The sequence below is a fragment of the Brachyistius frenatus genome, unplaced genomic scaffold, assembly GCF_029030835.1.
Source record: "Brachyistius frenatus isolate BFR_SWC_R1_liver_20210118 unplaced genomic scaffold, ASM2903083v1 Contig_31, whole genome shotgun sequence".
Classification (NCBI taxonomy): domain Eukaryota; kingdom Metazoa; phylum Chordata; class Actinopteri; family Embiotocidae; genus Brachyistius; species Brachyistius frenatus.
Window position 1 is genome coordinate 296,156 of NW_027210630.1, and position 25,701 is coordinate 321,856.

Consider the following 25,701-nt stretch of genomic DNA (forward strand, 5'->3'; position numbering starts at 1 on the left):
CTTTATTCATACATGTGGTCAGTGGGTGTAAATAAGTGCCAAGCTTTTCATGCTGCTCTTTGACGGTCATCTCATATCTCTCGTGTTTTTATTTTATGACAAGGTAAAAACCCAGAAGATGTGGTGCGAAGGTACACAGAGAAGATTAAAGTTGTCCCGGACGAGGTAAGAAAAAGGCACAAAAAGGCACGCACACACTGAGGACTAAAAAGTTTTGTGCCCAGCAAGAGATGCAATCTGTCACCGTTTGGTGTCCCAACCGAGAGTGAAAGTCTCATAAACACACAGTCATGTCCATGCAGAATGTCAGCTGAAGTATTTTGGTTGGCTCTTCCAGGACTGTACCATCTGCATGGAGAGGCTGGTAATGTCATCCGGCTATGAAGGCGTCCTGCAGCACAAAGGCATCAAGCCAGAACTGGTGGGCAAACTTGGCAAGTGTGGGCACATGTACCATCTGCTGTGCCTGGTGGCCATGTACAACAATGGCAATAAGGTGGGTAAAGGCGTGCGAGCCAGACGCTGTTGTGATGTCACTCTGGGCTCAAATTATAAACTCGCGATGTCTTACAGCTTGACTGGGCTGAATGGCACTGGCAGATGATCAGGCTTCAATACTGTCGCACACAGATGGGGATCTTATACACTCTTGTCGGATCAGTCATATCAGCCTTCACAGCACAGTACTTTGTAATATGACAATTAATTCTCCTCACTTCAGTTTGCCTGCATGAAATACAATTTTTACAGATTGCTACTACAGATGGAGCAAATAAAAGCAGATTCAATCAGCAACCGTCAGTGTCACATTAGCAGCAATAGCTTATATTCTCGTTTACTTTTGGTGGGATCAAGCTATGTTGCAGTCGCACGAGGAAGGTATTAGAGCTTTCTTCAAGAAATAAAGAAATAAAGCTCTAATAATTGATCTTAATATGCTGCATTCACTACAACTATAGTAAACCCAAATCTCTGACTGTTTCGAGTGGCATTGTGGGAGATGTAGGCACAGGGGTTTTAAGAAGGAAAAATAAAGCATGAAGTAAAATGAAGGCTGCTTATGCTGCCTTTTTAAACTGTTTATCATGAGTCAGACACTATTTAAGTGCAATTTTATATTTATTGAATGCTCTTCTAATATGGGGGTAGTGTGAGAGAGCGTTTTCCTATTAGTATACAGTATCTAACGTAAGCATAATTTAGCTTTAAGTGTGAGTCAAATAATCCCTCTCCTTTTCATTTTTGTCAGCTCAGGCTCTTTAGCTGCTAAATACTTTACAATCATCAGCAGCTAGTCACTAACATCGTCTGTCAGCCGTGCAGTTAGCTCACACTGTGTTTATTTTGAGTTCGTCAAAATTTATATCCACATAAATATAGGCAGAAATATTATAAATTATAAAACAAAATTGTTATCATGGAAAATATTTATTTTTTTTAATTATTCTTAGGTTAAATCAGCACTTTAAAGCAATAAGAAGCTAAAAAAATATATATATATATATATATATATATATATATATATTAGTAGTCAGTTTCGCCTTATTGTATGAAGCAAATCTGTTTATTTTTCTTCAAACCAGGATGGCAGTCTGCAGTGCCCAACATGCAAAACCATCTATGGGGAGAAAACCGGCACGCAGCCCCCTGGGAAGATGGAGTACCACGTCATCCCCCACTGCCTGCCCGGCTACCCGGACTCCAAGACCATCCGCATTGTCTATGACATTCCTGCCGGGATCCAGGTCGGAACCGTCTCACTTCACTAAATCCAGCTTTGTCCCCTGATATACTGTCTCTCCCCTCTAAATCCGTGAACTTTCTATAACTGCTTATCCGCTTAAATATGACCAGCGGTCATTCGTACTGGAAGGTGAGGTGTTGGGGCACCGAGGAGACTGCCTTCTTAGGAATCACACCACGGTTCCTGGCAAAGAGACAATTCAGAATTACAAAAAAAAAAAAGAAAAGTCAAATACTGTAGTCATGTAAGACTATTTTCACATAGATCATTTCTCTTTCTGTGTGTATATCAAATGAATAAATACAAAAATAGACAAGAAAATGAAAAACTTAAATCCAGTAGAGAAGACCTCAAACTCACATCTGCAGTGGAGAGGACAGGATGTTTCGGTGGGTTGGTGGCGATGAGAGGGCTGCGTATTTTATCCTGACTGCTGAGATGAGCTTTAATAGAGTCAATAAACTGACCTTTTTCCACCAGCAGAGCATTCTTAGTGTCCCCAGGGGAAGAGAATACAGACGGTCATCTGACCACTCAGTGCACAGCAGCACAATACTCCTGCCAGTGAGCACAACTCCTGCCTCTATTTCTCCTCTTTTCAGTCCACTCTCTAAACATCAGGCTGCTGCTTATAGTGTGGTTTAGGATTGCAATGAAGTAAATCTATTATATATATTAGTGTTACAATGAAAAAAAACAGCAATATTAAGGGTGATCTTAATAGAGGCAGAAAGCTGTTTGGTTGGAACCACATTTTAAACTAAAATTAAGGAATGACAAGACGGTTTGACATGACAGGGGTACTATAACTGTAAATACCTCTTTTATTAATGAGGGAGGAAGGTGGTCTGGTTGTACAAAATGTTCCCGATTTTGGTGGAGACCTGTTTCACATCTGCTCCTCATCTGAACCCTCGATGGTTTAATCAAGACGAGGATTGTTTTTTTTTACACTGGAGCATTAATGGAACCTTTCGAAAACAAAATGATTAATGAGATAAATGGATATTTACAGCAGCACATCTCTCAAATAAGTATTACAAAGGGCCATTGTGAGCTGTGTGAACTGTAAAGCTTGTCCTGTGGGTGCTGTTGACATTTCCCACACAATCAGGTTGTAATTGGAGGAGAAGGAGTTGTAATGTTTGTTTTTGTTCCTGACATTTTTACCAGACCAATGAGCACCCCAACCCTGGGAAGAAGTTCAGTGCGAGAGGGTTCCCTCGACACTGCTATCTCCCAGACAACGAGAAAGGCAGGAAGGTGAGCTCTGACAGTAGTCCCAGAAAACAATGCTCCTCTATGTGGTTTTATTTGTGCCTTCTAGTCATGTAGAGATAGTCAAACTCCTTCCTCTCTTTTTGTGTGTCTCCAGGTCCTGAAGCTGTTGATCATGGCCTGGGACCGACGCCTCATCTTCACCATCGGCACGTCCAGCACCACGGGCGAGTCAGACACGGTGGTTTGGAACGAGATTCACCACAAAACTGAATTCGGCTCCAACCTGACCGGCCACGGCTACCCCGACCCCAACTACTTGGACAACGTCCTGACAGAGCTGTCGGCCCAGGGGGTCGGTGAGGACAACCTGAAGGACTGATGGGCAGCCGAGCTGGTACACAGGAACACAACCCACCATGCCCCACCATCTCCCAGAGAACAGGGACAATGCATTAGGGCCGACATGCCGCCAACAACTCTTAACTCCCCACAAACAAAAATATCCAGCAGAAGTGGCGGCACCAGAGCAATGGAAGCAAAATAAATGGTTCTAATCAATATTTTGGTTTGTATAACCTATGATTACCCCTGATACATGCCTTGAGCATGTTGTGTCTGTGGCAGAGTTTCTCAGAGGGTTAAGAATTTCAAGAGATTTTTGTTTGATGTTGGAAGCTGCAGTTAAATGGTATTTAACCCATTTTCAATTCAAACTGAAGCTGTTTTTGTGCACTCTGAGTAAACTGACAAGGGGCCAAAACTATAAATGCTGATGTCCAGAATGCATGGCCCCTGACTAACGCTGCATAATGAATGTTGAGAAAATATCTGCGATCGGGTGCGGTGTCAGTGGATCGGTTTGTTGCTTGTTATTGTGAAGATACATTGAAGAGAATTTCAGCTTTACAAATGAATTGAAATTAATTGATTACTTGCTTCTCCCTTTTACTTTTACTTTTATAATTAGTTATTGACCTGTAACAAGTGTTGAAGCTTTGTTTTAAGATTTTAAAGAAAGAGTCTTGGCTCTTGTGATGTCATTCAGGGTGACGCTGGGCATCTCTGACATTTTCCACTTCTGACACAACAGGTCAGTTATTCTGTAAACTGGGGGTTTGTTCAGTAGTGCATGACGTAGATTCCAGGGAGCTGAAGAAATATCGGTGTTTGATGATAAATGTATGTTGTACGGTTAACCTTGTGGACTGTCTACAAGAGGAGACGTGGAAAAAGGATGAAACGAGCGTCTGACCAGTCAGTCTACTGCCTGTTAAGAGGTGTTGTAACTTGAAGGGCTGAGGATGTGAGGAGGGATTTGTGCTTACGCTCCAAGGTTAAACTCATTTGTTTTGTTGACACACTGATGACACCGACCTCTGTGAATATAAAGCCTGCATTATTATTCTCCCTGTAGGAGCAAACCCAGGCGTTGGCACGATCCATCATGCTGACCATACATGAGGGGTGAGTGTGCAATTGCATGCTCTGAGGCATTGTTATGCTGGCTGCAAGTCCTTGAGGAGAAAAGCTGACCACACAGATGGACGTTCCTCTTTCAAACACCGACAGTTTTCCCGTGGAGATCCATCTTGGGCAGCACTCCTGCTCGCCTGCGATCTACAAGTCTCTCGTGAGCCTGTTTGCCGTTGGGCAGCGTACTGAGATCAAGTGCTTGTATAGCGAGCAGTGAAACATCTCATTCCCTGCGTGAGCTCACTCAGAGTCGGTAGGGCCGATCCTGATGTATGGCTTCGCTCCCACTCTCCTCCTCCTCCCCCTCAGCTGCAGAGCTTCGTTCTAGGAACCATCCAAATGTTGGTCTAGTATGTTACTGCCTGGAAACTAGTTTTTCAACACTCCTCTTTCCCCCTCTGATTTCATGCCCGCGAGCTAAAGACTTTTTGAAGGTCCTTGGTGGAGATCTTGTGATGTTTCTTTACTCTGAGATTAAAGATAACCCAGTGCTGCATAATTCTCCACAAGTATATCTGATCAATTTTAATGAGCGGGGGTGTTGGTGGTAGGTTTATCATGTGGGCACCCAGCTGTGGGCTTAATTTCGGGGTGAATCATAGTCTTCCATAGCACTCTGAGGCAACACTTTTGTTTAATCAGTCATTTAATTTTTAGGAAAATGTCTTAAATTGCAACTAACTCTTTTTTTTAAGTTGGTGTTTATAAACTGGCTTGCAATGCTTTAAAAATACATATATATATATATAATATACATTTGCAGATGTGATATACCTTTAAAGTCAAGCTCAATTTGAGTCAATGGTGTAAGTTTAATTTATTTTTATACTCTTATATAGAGAAAATATAAAGACTGTCCCACATATCTATACACAGGCACATATTAACATGAATACATAAAATCTGGCAAATATTTGTCAGTATGTCAGGGACTGAAACATGTATGACTTGTTATGGACGTCTTATATTACAAGTAGTCTTAGCGTATGCTGCTGTCGTTACCTTAATGTAGATTCTGTGTAGTTGATTCCCTGTGGGGCGCCAATAAATACAGTAAATGTGTCTTTATTATTGGTGGGGGAGCTTTAGCAGCATGAAGATGGCCGTCCCCCCCAAGTGGGCCATTTCTCTTTTTCTACTTGTCCAGAAAATGGGAATGGATGCAGTCAGCAAATTTTATTAAGTCTGACGGTTAAAACAGCCTGGGTTAAATATCGGTTATAAATATTCTTAAGAGTTTGTTTTAGCTAAATGAAGCAACAGATTGGTAGGATTTTCCTCAATTTAGTTTTAATCAGAAATAGGAGACTTTTTTTTTCTTCTTTTTTTTATCAATGACACTATCCTTACTCGCTTTCACGGCCGTTTATTGCAGAGATGCATCACTGCGACCACCATATGCTACAGGTGCAGGGAAATTGTACCTCCAAAAGCATGTCAATAACAACAGGAGGTCTATCTACTACAATTAAAATAATCAAAACTTAATTCAACTGATTTATCACTCTTTTGGTAACAACTGCCAGTATCATCAATGGTACGGGATACGTGGTTGGTTTAGTAACAATAATAAATCATATTTACCCTGCTTAATTCATTTCCAGGTATATGAAGAAAAATTCCTTTGCACTTGTTTTTGGCTGTATTGTAAAATAATTTTAATTTTATACATTAATTTAGAATTTTGGAAATAAATAACAACTTAAAGATAAAATTACAAAAAGTACAAATATGCAAAGATTACATAGCCAAAAATTTTTGGCAGGCCTCACAGTTGTTTTAATTACATCTCAATTGTAATTCATAATTAATAATATTATAATTAATATTTTTGATATTGATATTGTTACATCCATGAAATCTGCAGGTTTTTGCAAAGTTACTGTTACACACAGGATTTACTTACCGTCATTTTAAATTCTACACATTTGGAATACTAAAATACTGTAAAAGTCATTTTCTGTTTCTTGGTTCTGGTAATTATTTCATTCAAACATGCAAATCAGCACAAACTTCTGGCATTTCCTTTTAGCTGGCCTGAATCCCGCTGCAGTATGGCGGCCACTGAGACCAGTCTGTGGCAAAGACACTTCACGAGCTGGAATGAGGTCTTTTCCCCGTCGTCTGAAATGTTGGGGTTATTTTACATTTGATTTTTTAGTATTTGTATTTTAAAATCTCATTATTCACACCACAAATTCCACCACCACTAGACGGTTAATGCAGTCCGTGTTGATTTGCAAACAGCCACGTACAGCTACCTTGCGTTTAAACGCTGGGTTTGACTCTTTTATTTAGTCATGAATATTTTTCTTGAAGGACTTTAATTACTTAACTGTTTTGATTTAGTCTCACAAAAGTTTACACAGAGGGCATAGCGAGCGCAGCGTGTTAGCAGAGTATGGAGAGACAGGTAGACATGCCGTCGCTGTTTCGTTTTATCTAGATTCAGCTCTAAAAAAAAAAAAAAAACACCAGACACAAAATGGCAGACTACGTTAGTAACCAGCTCGTGAACTGAAGAAACAGATATTTCTCCCAAGAGTCACTAAAACCAAAAAACACAGATCTAAAAGAGAATAAATTGGACTTATACTGACCCGGTGGACAGAAAAACACGACTCCAACTGTAACTGCTGGATGTATAAATGTGTTTTCTGACAACATACGACTGTTATGTGTTTTTTTTGGCTGTGTAATTGCAACTTTCTGGTTACCCTCACAAGCTAAAACAAACTACTAAAAGAATTTTTTAAGTTTGACTTTGACCCAGGTAATTTTTTTGTCTCTCACCATTTAAAGTTTTCTCCCTCACCGCTTTTTGACACCCTTTATAAAATGGGACAGCGATGCTTCCAATCTATCAGGGAATTTTTTTCCATGTTGACTGAAATTTCATTAACTGGCGAAATCCAAATTTTTGCTTCTTCGACTTTTCCTTTCCATGTGTCGGTCTCGTGGTGTGAACGATGCAGGCCCTTTAGACTTTTCAGGTGTGTACAGACTTATATGGGAAGGATGAGGAAAATATGGTTCGATTTTTGTCTGATTCAAGAAGAGAGAGATGGTTTTTATGCAATTTACTATTTTCAAGATCTACATGATTTATGTGTAGCAAGAAGGTCGATCTTTGATTTAAATGAGAATGGATGTTTTCTTTATGGGGTGCTTACCTCCAGATTTTTTAAGATAAGGGGTTGCAATCCGATGATGTCCACATGCTATAATAGAAAACGTATATTTTTGATGTCTTTTTTTTAATGATGAATGACATTGCTGTGTTCATCCTAAGGTTCATTCCATACTATTCCAGTAGAAGCGGGATAAGGGATGAAATCACTTTGTCCTAAACATATGAAGTATTTACAGTTGTGCTCTCTCGTAGTGTCCACTGCAAACTGTACTTCTCTCTCTAAATGATACCTTAACATTTTGTGTGGATATACTGTCAGTGTGTCCGTGTGAATGTGTGTGAATGTGTGCTAAGTGGGCATCTCGTAGACAAAGCTTAGGTTCATGTCCTTTAAAGATACAGTAATGTTCTCCTAGAGGTGCATGTTAACTGAACTGTGAGCAAGTTTATTGACAATGCATAGCTTTTTGCGTATGAAAACATCATGGCTTCTTTAGAAACATCACCCTGGTTTTCTGGTGATTTAGCACTGTGGTTTTGCTTACTCCAGTTAGTCAGAAAGATCTTTTTTTTCTCCCTCTATTGGCTTTGATTTACACAGATGGGGACGTGATAGCGTTTGGCTGCTCTCCTCACTCTTTCGACGACGTGTAAAACATCTTGAAAGTTTTGCATTTTAAGTGCCCATTTCAATTGACATTTCCAAATCCTGATTTTTGTGATTTGATTTATCTCAAGCGGTGTCTGCATATTCACAAAGAGAAACTGGGATCAACTAAAAGCAAGATATAGAGACATTGATTAAACTATAAAGGGCTTCTTAATCTATCGGTCTTTATTGAATTGTGATGACCTTGTTGCATGTTTGTGTGTTTCTTGTGGAAAAATAAATGTGCCCTTGACAAGGGTAGTTTGTTTGACCTTTTGTCACCTTGGCTCTTCCTTGTTTTTTTTTCTCAGTCAGTGGCATGTCTTCCCTCATTTAGCACCACTATCTCCATGTCCCGGGGCAGCTCTGTGCTCTGCACCTCGTTATATGGATATAAATGAGCCTTGCAGGAGCTGTGGTGTGCAGCAGAAACAGTTCGTTCACGTTGGCAGTAAATTTGCTTTATGGTCATTTTCGGTCTCTGACTGCTGTACTTTGGTGCTGTGGTGAGGAGCTGTGGTTGGCACATACTAAAGCAGGCCCTGGGATCCGTCGAGGTCTGAGATCCTCCATTCCTCTTTCTCTTTCCAGCACTGACGCAGCAGCTCAGGGGTTCACTCCCCTCCGACTTCCCCGCTGCCCTGCCTCCTCTCATCGCTCACCTCTCATGCCTAATGAGAGTCCTGGCAGTGAGACTGCTGCATCACTGCAGGTAGGTCTGCTCTCATTAGCATTTAAATAAGGCCTGGAGGTGAAGTGGCTGAACACATTGTTTGTGAGACATAATTTAAAGTTAGATTCTGACTCTTGTTGGGTCGTGAAGTCGGTGGTTTTGGTGGTTTGTTTAAATTCGTCTTTCAAACGAATGGGTGGTGTGGTAACCATGACGCTGTGAGCCTGCTCTGGGATCTATCAGACATGATGTGACATCTCCTGTAAAGCCACAAATGAATTAATGTCATTGGCTGCGCTGAGTCAGACCTTCCACTTTAATACAAACCAGGAGACAAAAGGACAGAGACAGCAAATTACATAATATCAATAATTTCTACATTTAATTCAACCCAAGTTAACAAGGAGGGAAAAAGGTCAGATTTGTTTTTCTGGGCACAAATTTAACATCAGACTTGTTAGCTAAGTTATGAGTTTATTGAATCATACATTCGTGTTCACAGTAACAATCCACTTGGAACGAACCTTTATGGTGAATTTGCAAAATAAGGTACAGGCAGTGTGTTTTTCTTTTCATAACTAGAGCCCTCATTCAGGGGACATAAAGTTCACCAACTATTTACTCTTGTTTCGAAAAGACTTTAGTGGCAAATCAATAAGACATATTTTGAAAAGCTGGAAATATCAAAACACTTGTAATATTTGCATCAATGTAGGGTAATAATTGTCATGTCTGGCATGTGTACGTAGTGTTAAACCTAAGGCAGGAGGAGTATTTACTCCACGTAGCTCTACCAGAATCAAATTGAAACGGCTCCAGAGGCAGGGGTGGCCTGCTCACAGATCTGATCCCCATTACGATCACTGACCTACTCTGTTTAAGGAACAGACAGCGAACACGACTAGCTCGATGGGAAATGGTTTTACAACATGTTTGTGTGTCTCAATGATACCTAGAGAAAACTAAATGACGAATTTCAATCCATTAAAATTCAACTTTTTTTAATTTTTTTTATTATAAAAGCAAATTTGGCATCTGAAACATCCTGACACTTTGTGAGCCAAATGTAGTGGCACCTAAACCTTAAGAAGATGTAAACTTATCAGATCTCACATGATTGTTACTTCTACTGTCTTCATTGTACTTAAGATAAATTCTTTGTATGTGTGGAAATTAAATTACTGAAAGGTAAATATTACCCATATGACTTCAGGAATGGCTATATCGAGTGTTAGGACATTTTAAATATGCAAATTACATTAGAACCAAACATTTAAGTTGACTGGCCAATAGCACCAAACAAAAGCAAAAAAAATTGTATAAAGGGAACAAAGCAACATTTAAAATAATATGAATTTTGCTCACTGTACAGGCAGCGTTAAACTGTGGCATGTTGACCACCATTCCCTAAACTCATGGTGGAATAAACCTGTAATGTTAATATCACTGCTACATTGCTGCAATGGTATTACATTGCCTCAATAAAAATACAAAACGTTGATAATAGCAATATCAAAACACTGTACATTCAGGTACTGTAGATTACACGACAACAAGCTTCTTCTTTTTTTTTGCATAAAAATGTGTGACCGAGGTCCTGTACAGTATCTGAAAATATAAAAGCTTCTTTTCACATTTCACAACAAGGGTATGCAGGCCATGCAACAGATTGCTAGTTATCTACATAAAAAATATCAAGTCAGATCATGCCTTAAAGTCTCCCCACCCCCACCCCCAACCTACTTTATCGTTAAGTATCATAATCTCTCCGCGGCGCTGTTGTCGGTGGCACTCGGAGAATACAAAAAGATTAAAAGTGGCAGAATTCCCTCTGCTCTTTACAGCCAGCAAGGAATTTACTAAAAGGCTGAAAGAGGTTGCACCGTGTGGCCACTTTTTCCCTCCCTGACGATCCAGAGAGCGGATAGTTGATGCTCCCTCGTGTTGGTGTAAGATGCTGCCCTCCCACCCCCAACCTCCCTGCCCCTTCAGGCATTAATAGATCCCAGTCTATGCGTGGTTTATGGATTCAGAATGACACTGGGGGCGTCCTCTTTTTCTCTGCACTGGAAGGTGGCGTGAGCCTGCTCCAGATCCTCCATCACCACCAGCAGCCGAGCAGCGATGCCCTGACCTGGCTTCATTAGCTGAACATTACACTCGGCGCCATCTACAACACAGAAATGTAAAGATTAATTTACGGCTCTTCCGTTTTAAGAATTTCCACATCATACCCACGTGCAACCTTGATATATTATTTCCTGTTCAGATGGACCATTAGTGAGAACACTGGCAGACAACTGTTATATATCCAAGATAATAACTGAAGGGCACACACGGCAATAAAAATACTTCTTCCATGTCAGAGTTTAGTGTTCACCTGGGTGAACGTCAGAATTGATCTTCTTTTCTTTATTGCTTGACGTCTGATCAGCGTCTGGCATCTCCAGATATTTTTTCCTGCAGAATGAATCAGAATTATGTCAAATAATCACTGCTTTGTCAGAGAGCTGCTTGGTCTTTTTGTAGGGTTTAAATATTTGACTCACTGTATTATCAAGAAGCATCAAGAAGCAGTTAAACAGCAGTGCAGTACATTCCTGTGTTGCAACATAGACCTCTAGTGTCCAGTGAATGAAGTGCATCCAGGCTGAGGATGCTGACGTACAACTGACCTGAGTTTGTCTTTGCCCTGGACAAGCTGCTTGTATATCATCTGAGTCTCAACGTCGGGATCCAGCGGGTCACTCCAGTCGCCCAGAGTCACAGCTGAGTGGGTTCTACTGCATCCTGTAACTGAGACAAAGCCTTTTATTTAGCAGTGGTGCTCTACAATTTAACCTCACACCATAATATATCCTTCAGTTTGACTATTTGATGAAGATCTCAAACTACAAGTGTGTACATGATGGCAGCAATCAAACCCCAAAATCTGGCATTGAAGGTTTAACCTGCGGGGAACTTGTGTGATATAGACAATAACCGATAAACTGATGCTCGCGACTGTTAAAGTCCACACAAGGAATTTAATCACTTTCAGCTTTCAGGCAGTGGCTGAATGTAATTGGTCAGAGAAAATCACATTATGATTCTCAGAGCTCGTTCTCCACTGAAGCAACAAAAACATGGCAGCTACAAATTGAGGGTTTAGTTATTAAATATGGATTTGCCAAGAACTCATTTGCTCTTTAAGAAGTCAACCAGGAGCGAAGCAAAAAGCTGTCATATCATAGCCTAAGCATGCATGTTAATGGACAAATACTACTTATACTCTGGGATGCATTTAATTCCTGACAATCTGGGGTCTTGGGTGTAATTCATCTATAATTGTAAATCTGAGCAAGATTCGTCATCTGTGCTCATAAGCGGTGCAATAAAAAGAGATAGTCATGCCACATCCTGAGTCGTCAGTATTAGAAGTCACAAGAGCAGGATTACCAGTGCGGTCCGCCTGCAGGCAGCAGGTCCACTTGCCGCTGCGATGAGCCCCCGGGTGGAAAGAGGGCAGCATGCGCTCATTGTAGATGCTGACTTTCCTGATCGCAGACAGCCACTGGTTCAGCTCATTCACGTTCTATTTAGACCAAAAAACAACAACAACAACAACAACAACAACAACAACACAAACACTGAGTTTAGTGGACAGATAATAAGCCTTTGTGCAAAGTAATTCTCCACATCTATAGTGAAACTAAGGGTCAGATAAAGGGAATTCGTATCAATTATATGAAAAATAAAACTTTTTCTCAAAAAAATTACACTTGTCATCACTACTTTTTTTTTTTTTTTTGGTGTTAATTGTTATCAAAGAAAGAAATCATGCTTTGTGACAAACTTGAAAAAGATCATGCACTTTGTTGGTGACTGGGTTGGTGTCGGTGCCAACGCACCTTGCACTGGATGTACATGGTGTGCAGCTGTCCGTCGTTGTCCTGGGTGATGACCTGCATTACATTCTGCTGCTGAAAGGCATTTTCATCCACCCTCTCCACGGCACACACACACTGAATGGGGATTGAAGAGCGCACCTGCAACAATTCAGCCACAACAACGCCAATTAACACAATCACGCACATGCGGGTAATGACGTGTCACACTTTTTTGCCTTGGGCAGTGAACACGAAGGTTTAAGTGAAGTAAAGGTGACATTTGATCACAGAGCAAATTAACGAGGCGGTTTCTTATATGGAAATATTTTGCACTTTTTAAGCTACAAGAACCCGTGCGAGACGAGGAGGAAGTGAAGATGAGATCAGCGTGGCAGCAAAGGCTACTTTAAAGTGTAAATCAGCCACTTCCAATGGAAGCTCGCCTCACTGAGACTGGAGTGCTCCAACATGGAGGAAAGGGGCCAGGACATTGTCTGCAGTCTGATTTGCAATGTTAGCATGAATATCCACAGCCTTCAATTAACCCTCGCCTTTATTCCAGTCACACAAAGCAGAAACTGGCTCAAAGAGGGAGCTTTTTTTCGTGGTCTAGATTGGGCTGCTCCCCTCTCCGTCGCCGTCTCTCTCACAGTCTTCTGGTAAGTACATGAGAGGGGATCATTATCACAAGGTTGGGCTCCACATGGTAATAACACTAATGATGTTCTCACAACATCACAAATACATTAAAGCAGGCTGGGGATGACTAAAATGCTTCCTCTTTGTATAAGCTAAGTCGACGAGCGTCCTTCAAAGGGGACCCACGGTAACTAATTCATCACAAGAAGGCATATCAGCTTCCAATGATGGATGATTCACTTTCATGTGACTTTGATTCAAACTTTACTCATATGTTTTGTGAAACAAAGAGAATAGATAAGGATTTATCTGCCAGACATTACTATTCATATTATTATTGTCTAATCCAGACGTCACAGTAGAAAACAGAATAATTAACACTCTCAAGTGAAAGGCTAAAAAAAAAAAATTAATTAAAAAAAAAAAAAAAACATGACACAATGGGTGGTAGCCAGAATGGCTAGTAAAGTAGACATATGACACATGCGGGTGGAATACAAAACTCTAGCCTACTGGTTTGGTACCAACCTGCCAATCAGGAGTCTTGGCATAAGAAAATGTCTCACTAGTCAACCAGAAGTAGCGTTTCTTGAAGGCAAAGCGGGAGAGCAGTTGGGGTCCCTCTGCCTTGTGTTTGTGGAGGTATCCCTCTTTGACTGTGACTGAAGGCATGAACACAGCTCTCTGAGGCACTTCGGACACTGCAGGGAGAAGAGGAAAACAGGGAATTTGAAGAAAACACTCTATTTGAAATGCATACGTAATGAGATATTCATCCAGTCAGACACAAGGTGGTGCTGTGTCAGTAAACAAACATACATTCAATAGTTTAACTGCAGTAAATATCTCTATTTTTAGCTCTCTGTAATTGATGGCGCCTCAGTCTCCTTCTTGCATCGCCACACGAAGGACAGCTTCAAAGAGGAATAATAAGCATCCACTTCTGTCCAACAAATCCACCTGAAGAGCATTAAATGTCAAACTGGCCTTTAAGAGAAAAGAGTGGGTGTGAAGTGTTGAAGGAGGCTGAAACATGATATGTCAGAGAAGAAGATGTTTCACAACAACAGCCTCACTGACACATGACAGTAAGAAAGCATTGTTGGATAACCGGTGTGGTGTGTACGAGCGCCTGCGGCTTCTCACTCCAGCTCCCCGCCAGCTTATTAACCGTGTCATCTCTTTTCAAAACCTCCAGCTAGTTATGAATATTTCACCACGAGGCTTCAGTGTTGTTTCACTTAATCCTGATATCAGCTGGGAGCTGCTACGCTGGCAGTTGGCCTGCGGCTGATTAGCTCAACAGCACGACCTCTTGACTTTGCTTTTGATCACCACTTTAGCGGCGCGTTCGGTGTTCTCTGACTTACCGATGTCATGATCTATGTCAATCAACTTGTCCAGGAAGTCCTTGACGGAGGCCACACTGCGGAGGATGATGGGATGAAGAGGCGTCATCCACTGCTCCTTTCCGTGGCCCAGCTGAAGGCCCAAGTTGCCGACACTTTGTAGTGCCTGGTGAGCCATAAAGACACAACATCCACTCAACCTTTACATCTTCATCACATCAAATCTGCAGTGACTGACAGAACTCAGTGAGTGTCTGCATATCTCAAAGTCGAAGATCAAAAGGCTCCCTGAGGCCAAGCATGCTGTGAGGCCCTTTGTCCGGCCCACACCTGGCCTAGGGCGAGGAGGAAGTCCCTCTCTACACCCCTCTCTGATGCTCGGCTTTGAACCGCAGTCTAGTCCGCAGCACACACAGCGGTAAAAATAGCCCGTTCCATGTCTGTGTCTAGGGCCCATGGCAACAGCAGTTCAGCACCATGGACAGCAACCACCGAAGCCACATGTGGGTGAGGAACGCGTTTTTACTTTCCCTCCAACATGTGAACCCTGTTTTTAATGATATCCAGAGGGTGTTTATCTAAGAGACACTTAGGGGTCACTTCCATCCAATAGCCTGGTTAACTCTCTGTTACAACCTGCGTTTCCTGCTGGTCACAAGGAAGTGATTTTTCACCGGTGTATTTCTGTTGCAATTTGATCTATTTCCCGTTAAACCAAGGCATAATGTGAGGAGGTATTGTTTTATGGAAAACAATGGCACAAAAAAAACACTAAATACTCTGCAGTTGATGTGTTGTGTATGATCTAGAGTTGTCATGAATTTGCTTGTCTTGGATTTCCCTGGGATGCTGACACAGTGTATTTGAGAAAGGAAACACCATTTTTTAAGGAAAATATTGGAAACAATGACTGATACTTTATATTGAAAGGAATTAACAGCATTACATAAATACCTAACAAGGGGGAAAAGCAGGGAGCAGCACAGTGCTTTACCTGCATACAAAAGCACTGTTGCCTGTTCACATTTATTTTTACTCCCAGAACATGAAATTGCTCACTGCTGGCAGACAGCATGTTGCCTCTAATCTACCTGTTGTTTTTTTTCTCCGCTTAAGTGCGATATCTGGACATGAATAAATTATTAACAGCAGGGTCCATGTGTATGTGTGTGTTTTGAATCATACCTTGGCCAGTAGTAAAAGCGTTCTGCTTGTACGCGTGTCAGCGTGCTGGTCTCTCAGCTGGAACAGTTTAGGCGTGAGGATTGCAGGAGCGAAAAAACGCAGGAAGAAGAATCCACTGATGGCCAGGTATTTCACATCCTGTCGACATTAAGGTGAGTTCCACAAAGTGAAGGTCAGTCTCCCACAGGGTAATAGCTGCAGTTCAAATCATACGACCTACAAATGCATGATTAGTATTTTTTTCCAGCTTCTTCTCGCTGTGTTTTGCGCCAGACTGACCTCATTCTCAGGCTCAGTGAATTGCTCCTCTACTCTCTTGTGCAGCTGCTTGAAGGCCACTCTCATGACCGGAGGACACTGATCGACGGAGCCCACGATCGATTCAATGATGCTGGTTAAGTAGCTCTGCAGCATCTCCACACTGCTGTCTCGCACCTCTGCCTCCGACACAGCCCCCTTAAATGAAATCCGTCTTCAGAGACAAAGAAAGATCTTGTAAACGACTGAATCCCTGCGTCAGTGGTCTACAGAGTAAATACAATCCAACAACCAGCTGTTTTGTTTATAGATTTGTCTAAATTATGTAAATATCATCTTTATTCCAGAACACTAATTAAAATAAAGTCTAATCGACGCTCTTATTTACAATGACTCCTATAACACAATAGATCCATGTGCCTGATTATGTCATTACATGTGAGAGCATGCTGTTCCACAGATTGGACAGATGATCACACTGTACTGAAAATGTCCGAAGAGATATATAGACGGGGGAGTGGAGACAACAAATAAGATGATGGCAGGCAGATCCACCGCAGAGGCAGAGGATGTTAGATCCCGGATCTCTGTCCATGTCAGAGATAGACATCTCAGGGGGCTCATGGCAGTTGCCAAGCAACAGCCTTCCCCCTTTTTACATTCCTTTTTTTTTTTTCAATTTCTCACATTGATGTCTTTCTCTCAGGGGTGAAGTGTGAAGGAAGTGGGGCGTCTGCGCTGGCAGATTTTTCATTTGACCATTCTAATCTGTGAATTGCACACATAAACCTACAAACCACAATCCCCACTTGTCATTTGTAGGACCTGTGAAACAGACCTGGACTGTTGTTAGGTCAGAAAATGATTGTGGTATTGTGATGCGACAGTTTTACCTTGTGCGGTTCAGGTCGATCTTACACGGGTCCAGTTCAATGTACTTCTTCTCATCAAAGATGCGGTTGATGATGGGCTTCAACACCTCATGCAGATACAACATGCCCACAGCCTGACAGTAAAACAATACCAGATATTGAAGACACCTCATTTACAGCTATACTACTGGGATTGCTTCAGAAATACGTAGCGCTGCATAGTACCGAGAGTAAAAGAGGCACAGTAAAAAGCAGCAAGGGACCATAACACATATGACGAACACATTTAAAAGAAATGTAGAATGTTTGGGAAGAAAACAGCAAAGACTGAACAAAAGGTTATAAAAAAAAAATGAATAGAAAAATATTAGCTTTCTCTCAAAGTAGAGACAGAAAAATCAATAACTTACAAGTAGAAAAGTAAAACAACAGATACAATAGCCCACCTTCATGAACTGTTCCATGGCCTTGGAGGCAAGTGAGTTGGAGCGAAATAAAGTGTTTGGATCAGCTACAAGCAAAACAGAGAAGAAATTTTGTATTAAAATACAAAATATACAATACAGTGATAATACTGATCCAGCTGCCTAGACTTTAGAGAAACAAGGTCATGATCTCTCTCCTATCGCTGTCTCTCTGCTCACCATCAGGTTCTTCTCATCTTTTTATTTCAAATAAACTGAAGTTTTTCTTCATGTGTTTCAAAGAAAAAAAAGTTGAAGGGTTTTATTTACTATAGATTAAGATTGTAAGATTGTACATTTACTATTGTTAGTCATCTTTTTTCATATAATTTTAAATAAAAGGAATAATTTAAAAAATAAAAATAAAAAAAAGAATTAAGTAGCTCACCATAAACCACAACAATTCATGGCTCATTTTGTTGCATCTCTCTACTGTTTTGCCGAAAATGCACTTTTTCTTTGAGATATGTCTGAGGCCAGAAACCGGGAAAAACAACCCACCACTGCATTAATCACTCCCAATCAATACAATGAACTTTCACACAGACCCTTATCAAGATTGAAACATTAAAAGGGAACCTATTCCGACAGGGTGTGGAGCTTTTGTCTCTTCCTGCCCCTGGTTCAGCCTTTTCCTGTGAACACTTTTCTTGGATATGCAAGCTTTCTATTCTGTTTGACACATGTTTATCGGCCAAGAATTGATCTTCTGGAGAAACAAATAGCTCAGTGTCACTACTGAGGCCAGACTGACCTTGCTGCAACGTCAACATAAATCCATCAAAGTGGTGGTACTAAAATATGCATGGTGACGGGGGCTGAGTTGCCAGGTAAAATGTTTGGCTCTATGGTTTTCATTGCAGCCCGGTGGGTGTACAGTACATGTTCCTCGCCTCACCCCCCGAGCCCAAACCTTAATGTCTGGCTGCTGATCCTGATCAAGCAGTTACTGTTTGAGATCATGTGGAGTTGCTATGGAAACTTGGGCACTGTGCTTATTATCTCGAACTATACCAACCGAACCCAAAGACCACAGCAGTGTGAATTATCACGGGGATACAGTGCGGAGGCAAAAACATGACTAATCCTGACCACAGAGAAGCCATGAAACGAGTGTTGGGTGAGTAAATAATTGGCATCGGGGTAGTAAATATAGTGTTTGTAGGCTTTTACTGCCTCCACACAGACCGTAACTGTGGCATTCAGAGTCCTTAATGTCAATTCAGAGTTAAACAGCCGCAACCCTCAGAGGGTCTCAGGAGAGTGGAGCAATAACGGCCAACTGGCATGTCCCAAACTCTGACTAACACAAATATTGACTAACAGAGATAAAATCAGACCTTACGCACATTGTGCATTATGCAATCATAGTAGGGCTTCAATATGTATGAGAATATGAGAATACATCATAAATACTGTTAAATTATGAGTAGGTTATCTGAACTACAAGCTACAATATATACAATAAAAAATGTCTGCATATCCTAGTTTCTAAAAGACACTTCACAATGGCTCAGACAGACACTAATATCCTAGAGCTGTGTTTCCTTTAATCTTACTGGTGTGGTTGACCTCCCGGGTGTTCAGGTAATCAAGGAAGGGCACCACCAGGCCTTGTCCCAGGTAGATCTTCACCAGAGTCATTGCCACATCCTGCCTGCTCTCGACTGTGGTCACGTCCTCCAGCATGGTCAGAGCACTGCTATCCTCCACCTGGAGAGAGGAGAACTCAGGTCACCGGCAAAGTATTTGCGTGTCAGTGGATAAAAGAAGAAAGTGGAGTCGAGATGAGTGTGGATCAGGTCAAGGAAAAACACCATGGAGAGGGGAAAGTAACGCATGCTGCAGTCTCTTGACGCGATGCTCGTGAACAAATGAGAATCAGCACCGAGGACAACCTGAGATGCTGACCTCTGTAGGGGAGATTACCGACTCGACCAGAAGGTCAATGAGTGGCTGATAGTATATGGACGGCAAGATCCGATCCTCCACCAGACGCACCTTCAGACGCAGCGCTCCCAGCTTTCCACTGCAGACAAAGGACAAGAACATAGCATCTCAGGAAGTGGGAGTTTTCTGCACACCTTGATCTTTTAAGTGAGGCTCTTTTAAAAATATCTCAGAAACGGACAAAAAAAAAAAAAAGAAATCACAGAAATCACAATATTTTTGTGGAGTGATGAGACATATATTAACTTTTAAATTAGCTGTCAAAAATTCAATGATACAGTAAGGAGAATCACTGCTGATAGCAAATCAAAGCTTGTCTATTCTGCCAGTAGTGAAATGAAATTTTCTCATGGTAAGGAAAGCTGTCAGTGCCCCCAAAATACATTCTGCAATGACACTTTTTCTCTTTTTTTTTTTTTTAACTGTAGTATACTGTAAGTAGGTCTCCAACAAATGTATGCTCAGTGTGCTTGTGTCTATAAAAACCCTTTAAACTGTGAGTCATTCGCTAATGAGCCTCAGAGATTCACTTTACTTTGACACTGTCCTTTTGCGGCTCACTCTGACCTTTTTGTTCTAAAATAATCTCACGGAGCAGATGCTGTCACAGACCTGGCTGTACACCTGCGAATGTTTATTTAAACGCACGAAAGGGAGCTCGGAGGAGAGCAAATACTTTCGCTGAGCACATTTAAACAAAAAAAAAAAGACAGTGATTGGTACTGTACTACTATTTCCAAAAGCAAAATGCATCTCAGGTATACAAACACACCCAGTCGCCCCATTGCACGAACAAACACAGCCATAATCCTCACCCAGCATCAACCTCATCATTTCCCAAGGGCAGCAAACGAAACCAGCCCTCATACAGAGGTGTCTTCTGCAAACAAGCAAAAGGGATTTCCACCTGTGGAAAGAGAGAACAAACAGGGATACAATTTCAGATGAGCGCAAAACTATACAGTACAATACTGTACTAACAGATTACTTTTTTTCTAAAGCAGTCATGAATATGAAACATATTTAATAACTGTGGCATCCTCACCTTTCCTAGAAAGTCATTCTTGCCCACCATGTCCCAGTCCCAGACCTCCACAGTAACAGTCCCCTCCTCACTCAGCTCCACTGGATCCAACTCCAGCTCTAAGGTCTCTCCCCAGTGAGGAAAACGTGTCTTCTTGATAATCTAAAACCCAGCGTCAAGAAATCTTAATAAATCCTTCTTCCTTCATATTAAAGTCCTTCCTATTACACTTCTCCTCACTTCGGCTGTGTACAGTGATATGAAATGAAATGACTTTTAAAGAATGGAAGAACATGTACTTCAGGGTCCAGTGCAACCTAAATATACCGTGCATGCATGCACACAGAGCTCACCGAGGTCTCCGCGCTGTGGTTGTTGAAAATAACTCTTGCAAAGGGATCAGAGGTGCCAGAAATGTCTCTTGGAGCCAAGTCTCTGTGGGTATCACCAGGCCAAAAGACAAAAGAAATGATCAATACACCAAAGTGTTTTGACAAACTCCCATTTCCTGCTCTGCAAATTAAATTAGTTAGTGCGGCAACAGCAAGGAAAGAAAGGCAAACCACTACTTCCCCACTTAACCTTATTCTTTCAAACTTAATTCACATTCATCTGAGCATGTTTGAATAACAGTGTCGAGCGCTGATTGACATGTTCATTAGTGCCCTGCCTGAGAAGGAGAGATTGCAGCCTGGGACACACAGATGGGGCAGTGAGTGGTGTGATGGTGGCAGTGTGACTCAGTGGGGAGTGAAGAGGCCTGCGGGGTGATGGAGATAAGATTTCAGCTCAGAAACACTGATGGTTTTCCCGGTCTCGTCTACAAGGAGCTCAGCTACAGAAGGTTAACTACAGTACATATAAAATGATAATATGACAGATCTACTATTTGCAATTATGCCTTTGTAGTCTATCTGCCCTTCTGCTCACGAGCCTGCTTATGTTTGGACCACCGTTGTCCATTGCTGTCTGTCAGTGAGGTAATTTAACCTCACATATTCTCAGCCAGATTTCCTTTTACCTGGCTTCAATGACTTGACAACGCAGGACGATCTTCTCTGTGTCCTTCAGTAGCTCCAGACTCAGATGGATCTCCCCCTGGACTTCTTCATCGGGGTCCACCCTTGTCAGGTTCAGCCAGCTATCGAGCCCTGACCACACCACAGCACACGGAGAGACATTATTCTCTAAAGCATGAAACACAGAGAACGAATAACAGACACAACAACCAGGGACGCAAATCATATTCTGTCTGTCGATGAATCAGCAAATAATCTCCGTGCTAATATCCAAATACGATTGGTTTAAACTTGATGGAGAGCTGAATAAGAAAACGTGTTAATCTGCAACTATTTTCATAATCAAATAATTATTTGAAGTTATTTTTCATGCAAAGAATGCAGAATATGCCCTCACTTTAGCTTTTTAGTTGTTAGGAATTGCAAAGTAATGTAGTATTTCTAGGATCTGAGGTGTGTCACACAGGAAAACATGCAATTTGAAGACATCATCTGAAAGTTTAGGATATTTTGGTGGATATTTTTTATTTAATACATTTTGGCATTCTTTATGCAAAAATATCTATAATTATAATGCAAGGTGAAGGCATGCAGTCAAAAAGCCTTCAATGCCGTCTTTGAGAGTCTGAATACCATGTAAATTATGAGATACTGTAATTTTTTTGTTTTATGACTATCAAACATAAGAAAAGGTGCAACCTCAAGGCCACACTGAGGGAGTAACTGACTCAGTGCCACCTTGTAGCAATGAATCACAGGTGTGAAGGCCATGCCAGGTGGAGGCATCGGTATGGAGCAAACATACGCCAACACTTCTAGTCATTTATTAAAGCCACAGCATCATCACGACATATCATGTTTCAAATGCCAAATTTCTGGCCAAGACAGCAGAGAACGTACTGCAGTTAACGCTGAGGTAAAAGACAGGGAATGATTCACCTCCTACATTCTACAAAAGGCTCCCGAATCCCGGCGTTTATTCAGACGAGCGCCGGGATGATAACAAATCCATCAATGACGCTCAAAAAAGTGATTAAGAAATGGGAGGAAACCAAATTCAATGTGCGAGAGAGCACTAAGAAACATTCCCAGACTAAAAACAGGCACGTCTCCTCAGCCTCTCTGACTTTTGACTCCATCACGGGAACTGGTGTGTTTAACCTCTGAGCTCTGGTTCATGCACTCGTCCAGTTATAAATTAGTGCTGATTTGCTCAGTTGTACCTTTTGCTTGAGATCCAATGGCTTCTTTGCTCAGAGAAATCTTTCCAATAACATCGTCGTGCCTGTGCAAAAACACAAAAACAAAGATAATCAGATAGAAGCTATTGAGGCTACGATCGAAGTTGTTGAGTGACATGATGAGTGGAGTGGTGGTCATGGGAAGAGAAGAAAAAAACCTTTAATCACTCAATCTGGGCGACCATCTGCCTGATGATGTTTGTTTATTCAAAGCTTGGAGTTGTTTTTTTTCTTTTTTCCAAAGCATTTAAGCTGTGCACGAGGTTTAAACCCAAATAACTCCGTTCATGAGCCAACTTAAGCAAATACCGAGGACTATAAATCAACTGCAGAGCAATGTCAGTTAAGAGTAATGGTTGAATATGGAATCATTTTGAGACAGCTCTGGATGACAGCGTTACCCAATCGTGTCCTCGTCCATGACATGAAACGACAGCGAATGGAATCCCATCGGGAGGTGCAACGTGTACTCTTCACCCCAGAAAGGGTTGAGGTTCTTCCACACTGTGGCAGTCCTGAAAAGAAAAGTTTAACGTGCTTGCTAAGCAGACGTTACGCAGAAATGTATGACATGATTGGGTGACACAGAAGAAACCAATAGCATAATGGCAAGGGGTCAGATATCATTTTAAATGTGCTGCTTACCCAATACCTGACAACAGATCACATGCTTCTCCTCTGACAGATCACAAAATGATTAACAACATAGGAAAGAAGAGAAATTGCGGGTCTGCCTCACAAAATATGTTTTTTATGTTCCATGCTGTATTTGCTACGTCTGACAGGAGGGGTCGCAAACAGGCTTTATTTCATTTTAAAGGGTCATCTGATAAAAATGTCATGGCGCACTACTCTCAGTTAAAATGTGCTGCTTCAGAAATCATAGCAAGTTCCAACTCTGAATCAGTAAGCTTTCAGGATATATCATTTTGTAAGAGCTCTTCAGGGTTCTGATGAGGTCTAAAAGGATTTTATTCTGCGTGTCAAGCCTTCATAATTCGTTTATATTAATTGAAATCTCTCCGTAACACCATGTATCAAAAAATGGCAAGTACTGAAAGTTGGCAGTGAATTGCTGGTCCAATCCATGCTCTGTTATGGTTATCTTCCTGATTTAAGAAATACATTTTTAAATTTTGCATTTTGTTTTGTCAAGGCAAATTCCTGCAGGACCCATTTGCATGGAAACATCCAAATAACAAAGATTTCATAGAAAAACGGGTTTATATTCTTTAAAGAAAATCAACTTTTGAACAATGTTTTGTTAAAAACACCAATTATAAATCATACTGTCAACAGGATGGAAAGATTTCAAAGAGTGCCCTTGCGCTGTGCCGTAAATAAACCCTTCTGTTTCTAAGAGTACGGTACCCATTATCTCCCACCACAATCGACCAGCCTCATCGTCCATGAACATCACACTCGAGGAGTCAGTTGGCCAGTAACACTACAAGTACAACATAATTAGTGTGAGTGTCTACAGTGAATCATTGGGCTGTGTTCCCTCAGCATGCCAGATGGAATAATAACCACGGAGTTCACCCCACGTTCTCCTCATTGTCCACAACAAACTGTTTTTTTTTCTGAGGAAATTTGGGTTGCTGTCCAAACAACACACCGCTCACTAGAGCTGCCATAAAAAAAAAAATAAAAAATAAAATGGTTTATTTAAATAAATTGGAGGATGAAATAATCTGTACTTTTGCACTCAAACTGAAAGCCCCTCTGAAGCGGTGTATTCTGCTCCCAGCTCCCAGCATTCTCCTTGCTTACACCGGGCTCTCCCTGCAATAATTGATGCGCCCTCTCCATGGTTACCTGCGGGTGTTTTAAAGGCCAGACCAGTATCAGGTTCTCTGGGATGGAGGGGCCACGTTGTGGGCACCACCACACTGATCACACACACACACACACACACACACACCACACCCTGGTTAACGTGCAGAATTAGATTCTGCACATTGTTAACCAGAATTGCACAGAATTAGATGACTGATACAAATATATAAAGACTGATACTCTAAATAAACACGATACGTAATCAGAGAGCACTCACCTGGCCACAACTTCATTGTCAACTTTTACAATGCAGTATGGATCACTCGTTCCGGATCTTAAGATGACAAGAAAAAATAGGACAGAATGATACATAGCATAGTACAACTTTCCTGAGAGTAAGTTGAATCAATTTTTTGTTGTTGTTTAAATGTCTTCAATCATGCCAATGTCAGTTTCAGTAAATAGAGCTGACTATCTCAACTCCTTCAAATAAATTGGCATAATAGGCTGGGCTTTTTTTTTTTTTTTTTTCTCATCTAACTTGATAAGTGGCTATTAAACAATGGTGAGTCTGGATACAGCTTATTCATGAAAGAAAAGACTTGAGCACATGACACACATGAGAAATTACTTACACGTCTTTGGCCGGGAGGTTCCTGCCCTCGACAATTCGAAAATAAAGAGAGGTGTTTTTGGCCATTTTTAGTCGAGTGCGCTATTAATCCAATTTCTCCTATGTTCCCATACGAGCTCTTATAAATAGTGCTCTTCCAGACCTCCGCAAGTGAGTTTTCTTGGTTTCATGACACCTTCAGCAGCTCGTGACAGAGCACAGCCCACCAGTGGCGCGCGACACAGGCGCGCATGCAGTCCGGTCAGCCGAGCCGGTTAAACGCTGCAGGTCACAGTGAGCGACGTAAACCTTATAGATCTTCTTTTTAAACTGCCCAAAGGACCGGCAACCATCAGAATTGTCCATCCTGAAAGAGACAAGGTCAAATAAACTGCATGTACAAAAGCACTGGATATTATTATTATTTATTTTTTTTTTCAAAAATGACATAGATCACGACTCGTTTGTAATTGACGTTATTGCATGTTTGAGATACGATGTCACGATAATTGAGAAAAAAAAAAAAAAAAAAAGAAACCGGATGGT

The 25,701-nt window shown here is 41.3% G+C and overlaps 2 protein-coding genes across 6 annotated transcripts in view; one reads left to right on the top strand and one right to left on the bottom strand.

The window, feature by feature from the left end:
* Positions 1–8,491, top strand: part of dtx1 (deltex 1, E3 ubiquitin ligase) — a 46,469-nt gene extending 37,978 nt beyond the window's left edge. For both annotated transcript variants that reach the window (XM_069699693.1, XM_069699692.1), the window contains exons 6-10: positions 104–165; positions 338–496; positions 1,584–1,745; positions 2,918–3,007; positions 3,120–8,491. In XM_069699693.1, the coding sequence (XP_069555794.1) occupies positions 104–165; positions 338–496; positions 1,584–1,745; positions 2,918–3,007; positions 3,120–3,344 (698 nt within the window). In that variant the 3' untranslated portion in view covers positions 3,345–8,491. The remainder of the gene's footprint in view (positions 1–103; positions 166–337; positions 497–1,583; positions 1,746–2,917; positions 3,008–3,119) is intronic.
* A 757-nt stretch (positions 8,492–9,248) lies between these two features.
* LOC138621538 (rasGAP-activating-like protein 1) lies at positions 9,249–25,445 on the bottom strand. Of its 4 annotated transcripts, none has more exons than XM_069699685.1 (21): positions 25,178–25,445; positions 24,820–24,876; positions 23,165–23,278; positions 22,746–22,807; positions 21,525–21,654; positions 20,857–20,938; positions 20,525–20,665; positions 20,295–20,386; positions 19,531–19,558; positions 19,089–19,242; positions 17,512–17,576; positions 17,087–17,199; positions 16,215–16,407; positions 15,936–16,073; positions 14,772–14,916; positions 13,930–14,102; positions 12,784–12,921; positions 12,332–12,467; positions 11,569–11,689; positions 11,274–11,353; positions 9,249–11,063 (listed from the first exon to the last, which is right to left on the bottom strand). In XM_069699685.1, the coding sequence occupies exons 1-21, from the start codon at positions 25,240–25,242 to the stop codon at positions 10,915–10,917; spliced, it is 2,376 nt and encodes a 791-aa protein (XP_069555786.1). In that variant the 5' UTR covers positions 25,243–25,445; the 3' UTR covers positions 9,249–10,914. The 4 variants fall into 4 exon arrangements, with proteins under 4 accessions (XP_069555786.1, XP_069555785.1, XP_069555784.1 ...); XM_069699684.1 differs by having other exon boundaries at positions 19,459–19,558; XM_069699683.1 differs by having other exon boundaries at positions 19,441–19,558.
* Positions 25,446–25,701: the final 256 nt, after the last annotated feature.

Bases quoted from the DNA above. Each gene is read 5' to 3' on its own strand.
- LOC138621538 (XM_069699683.1), bottom strand. From the start codon at position 25,242: ATGGCCAAAAACACCTCTCTTTATTTTCGAATTGTCGAGGGCAGGAAC. The intron at 14,103-14,771 runs GTAAGTCAGAGA...TTCTCCCTGCAG, and splicing joins TGACATAGATCATGACATCG to TGTCCGAAGTGCCTCAGAGA. The intron at 11,064-11,273 runs GTGAACACTAAA...TCTGTGTTGTAG, and splicing joins CAATTCTGACGTTCACCCAG to ATGGCGCCGAGTGTAATGTT.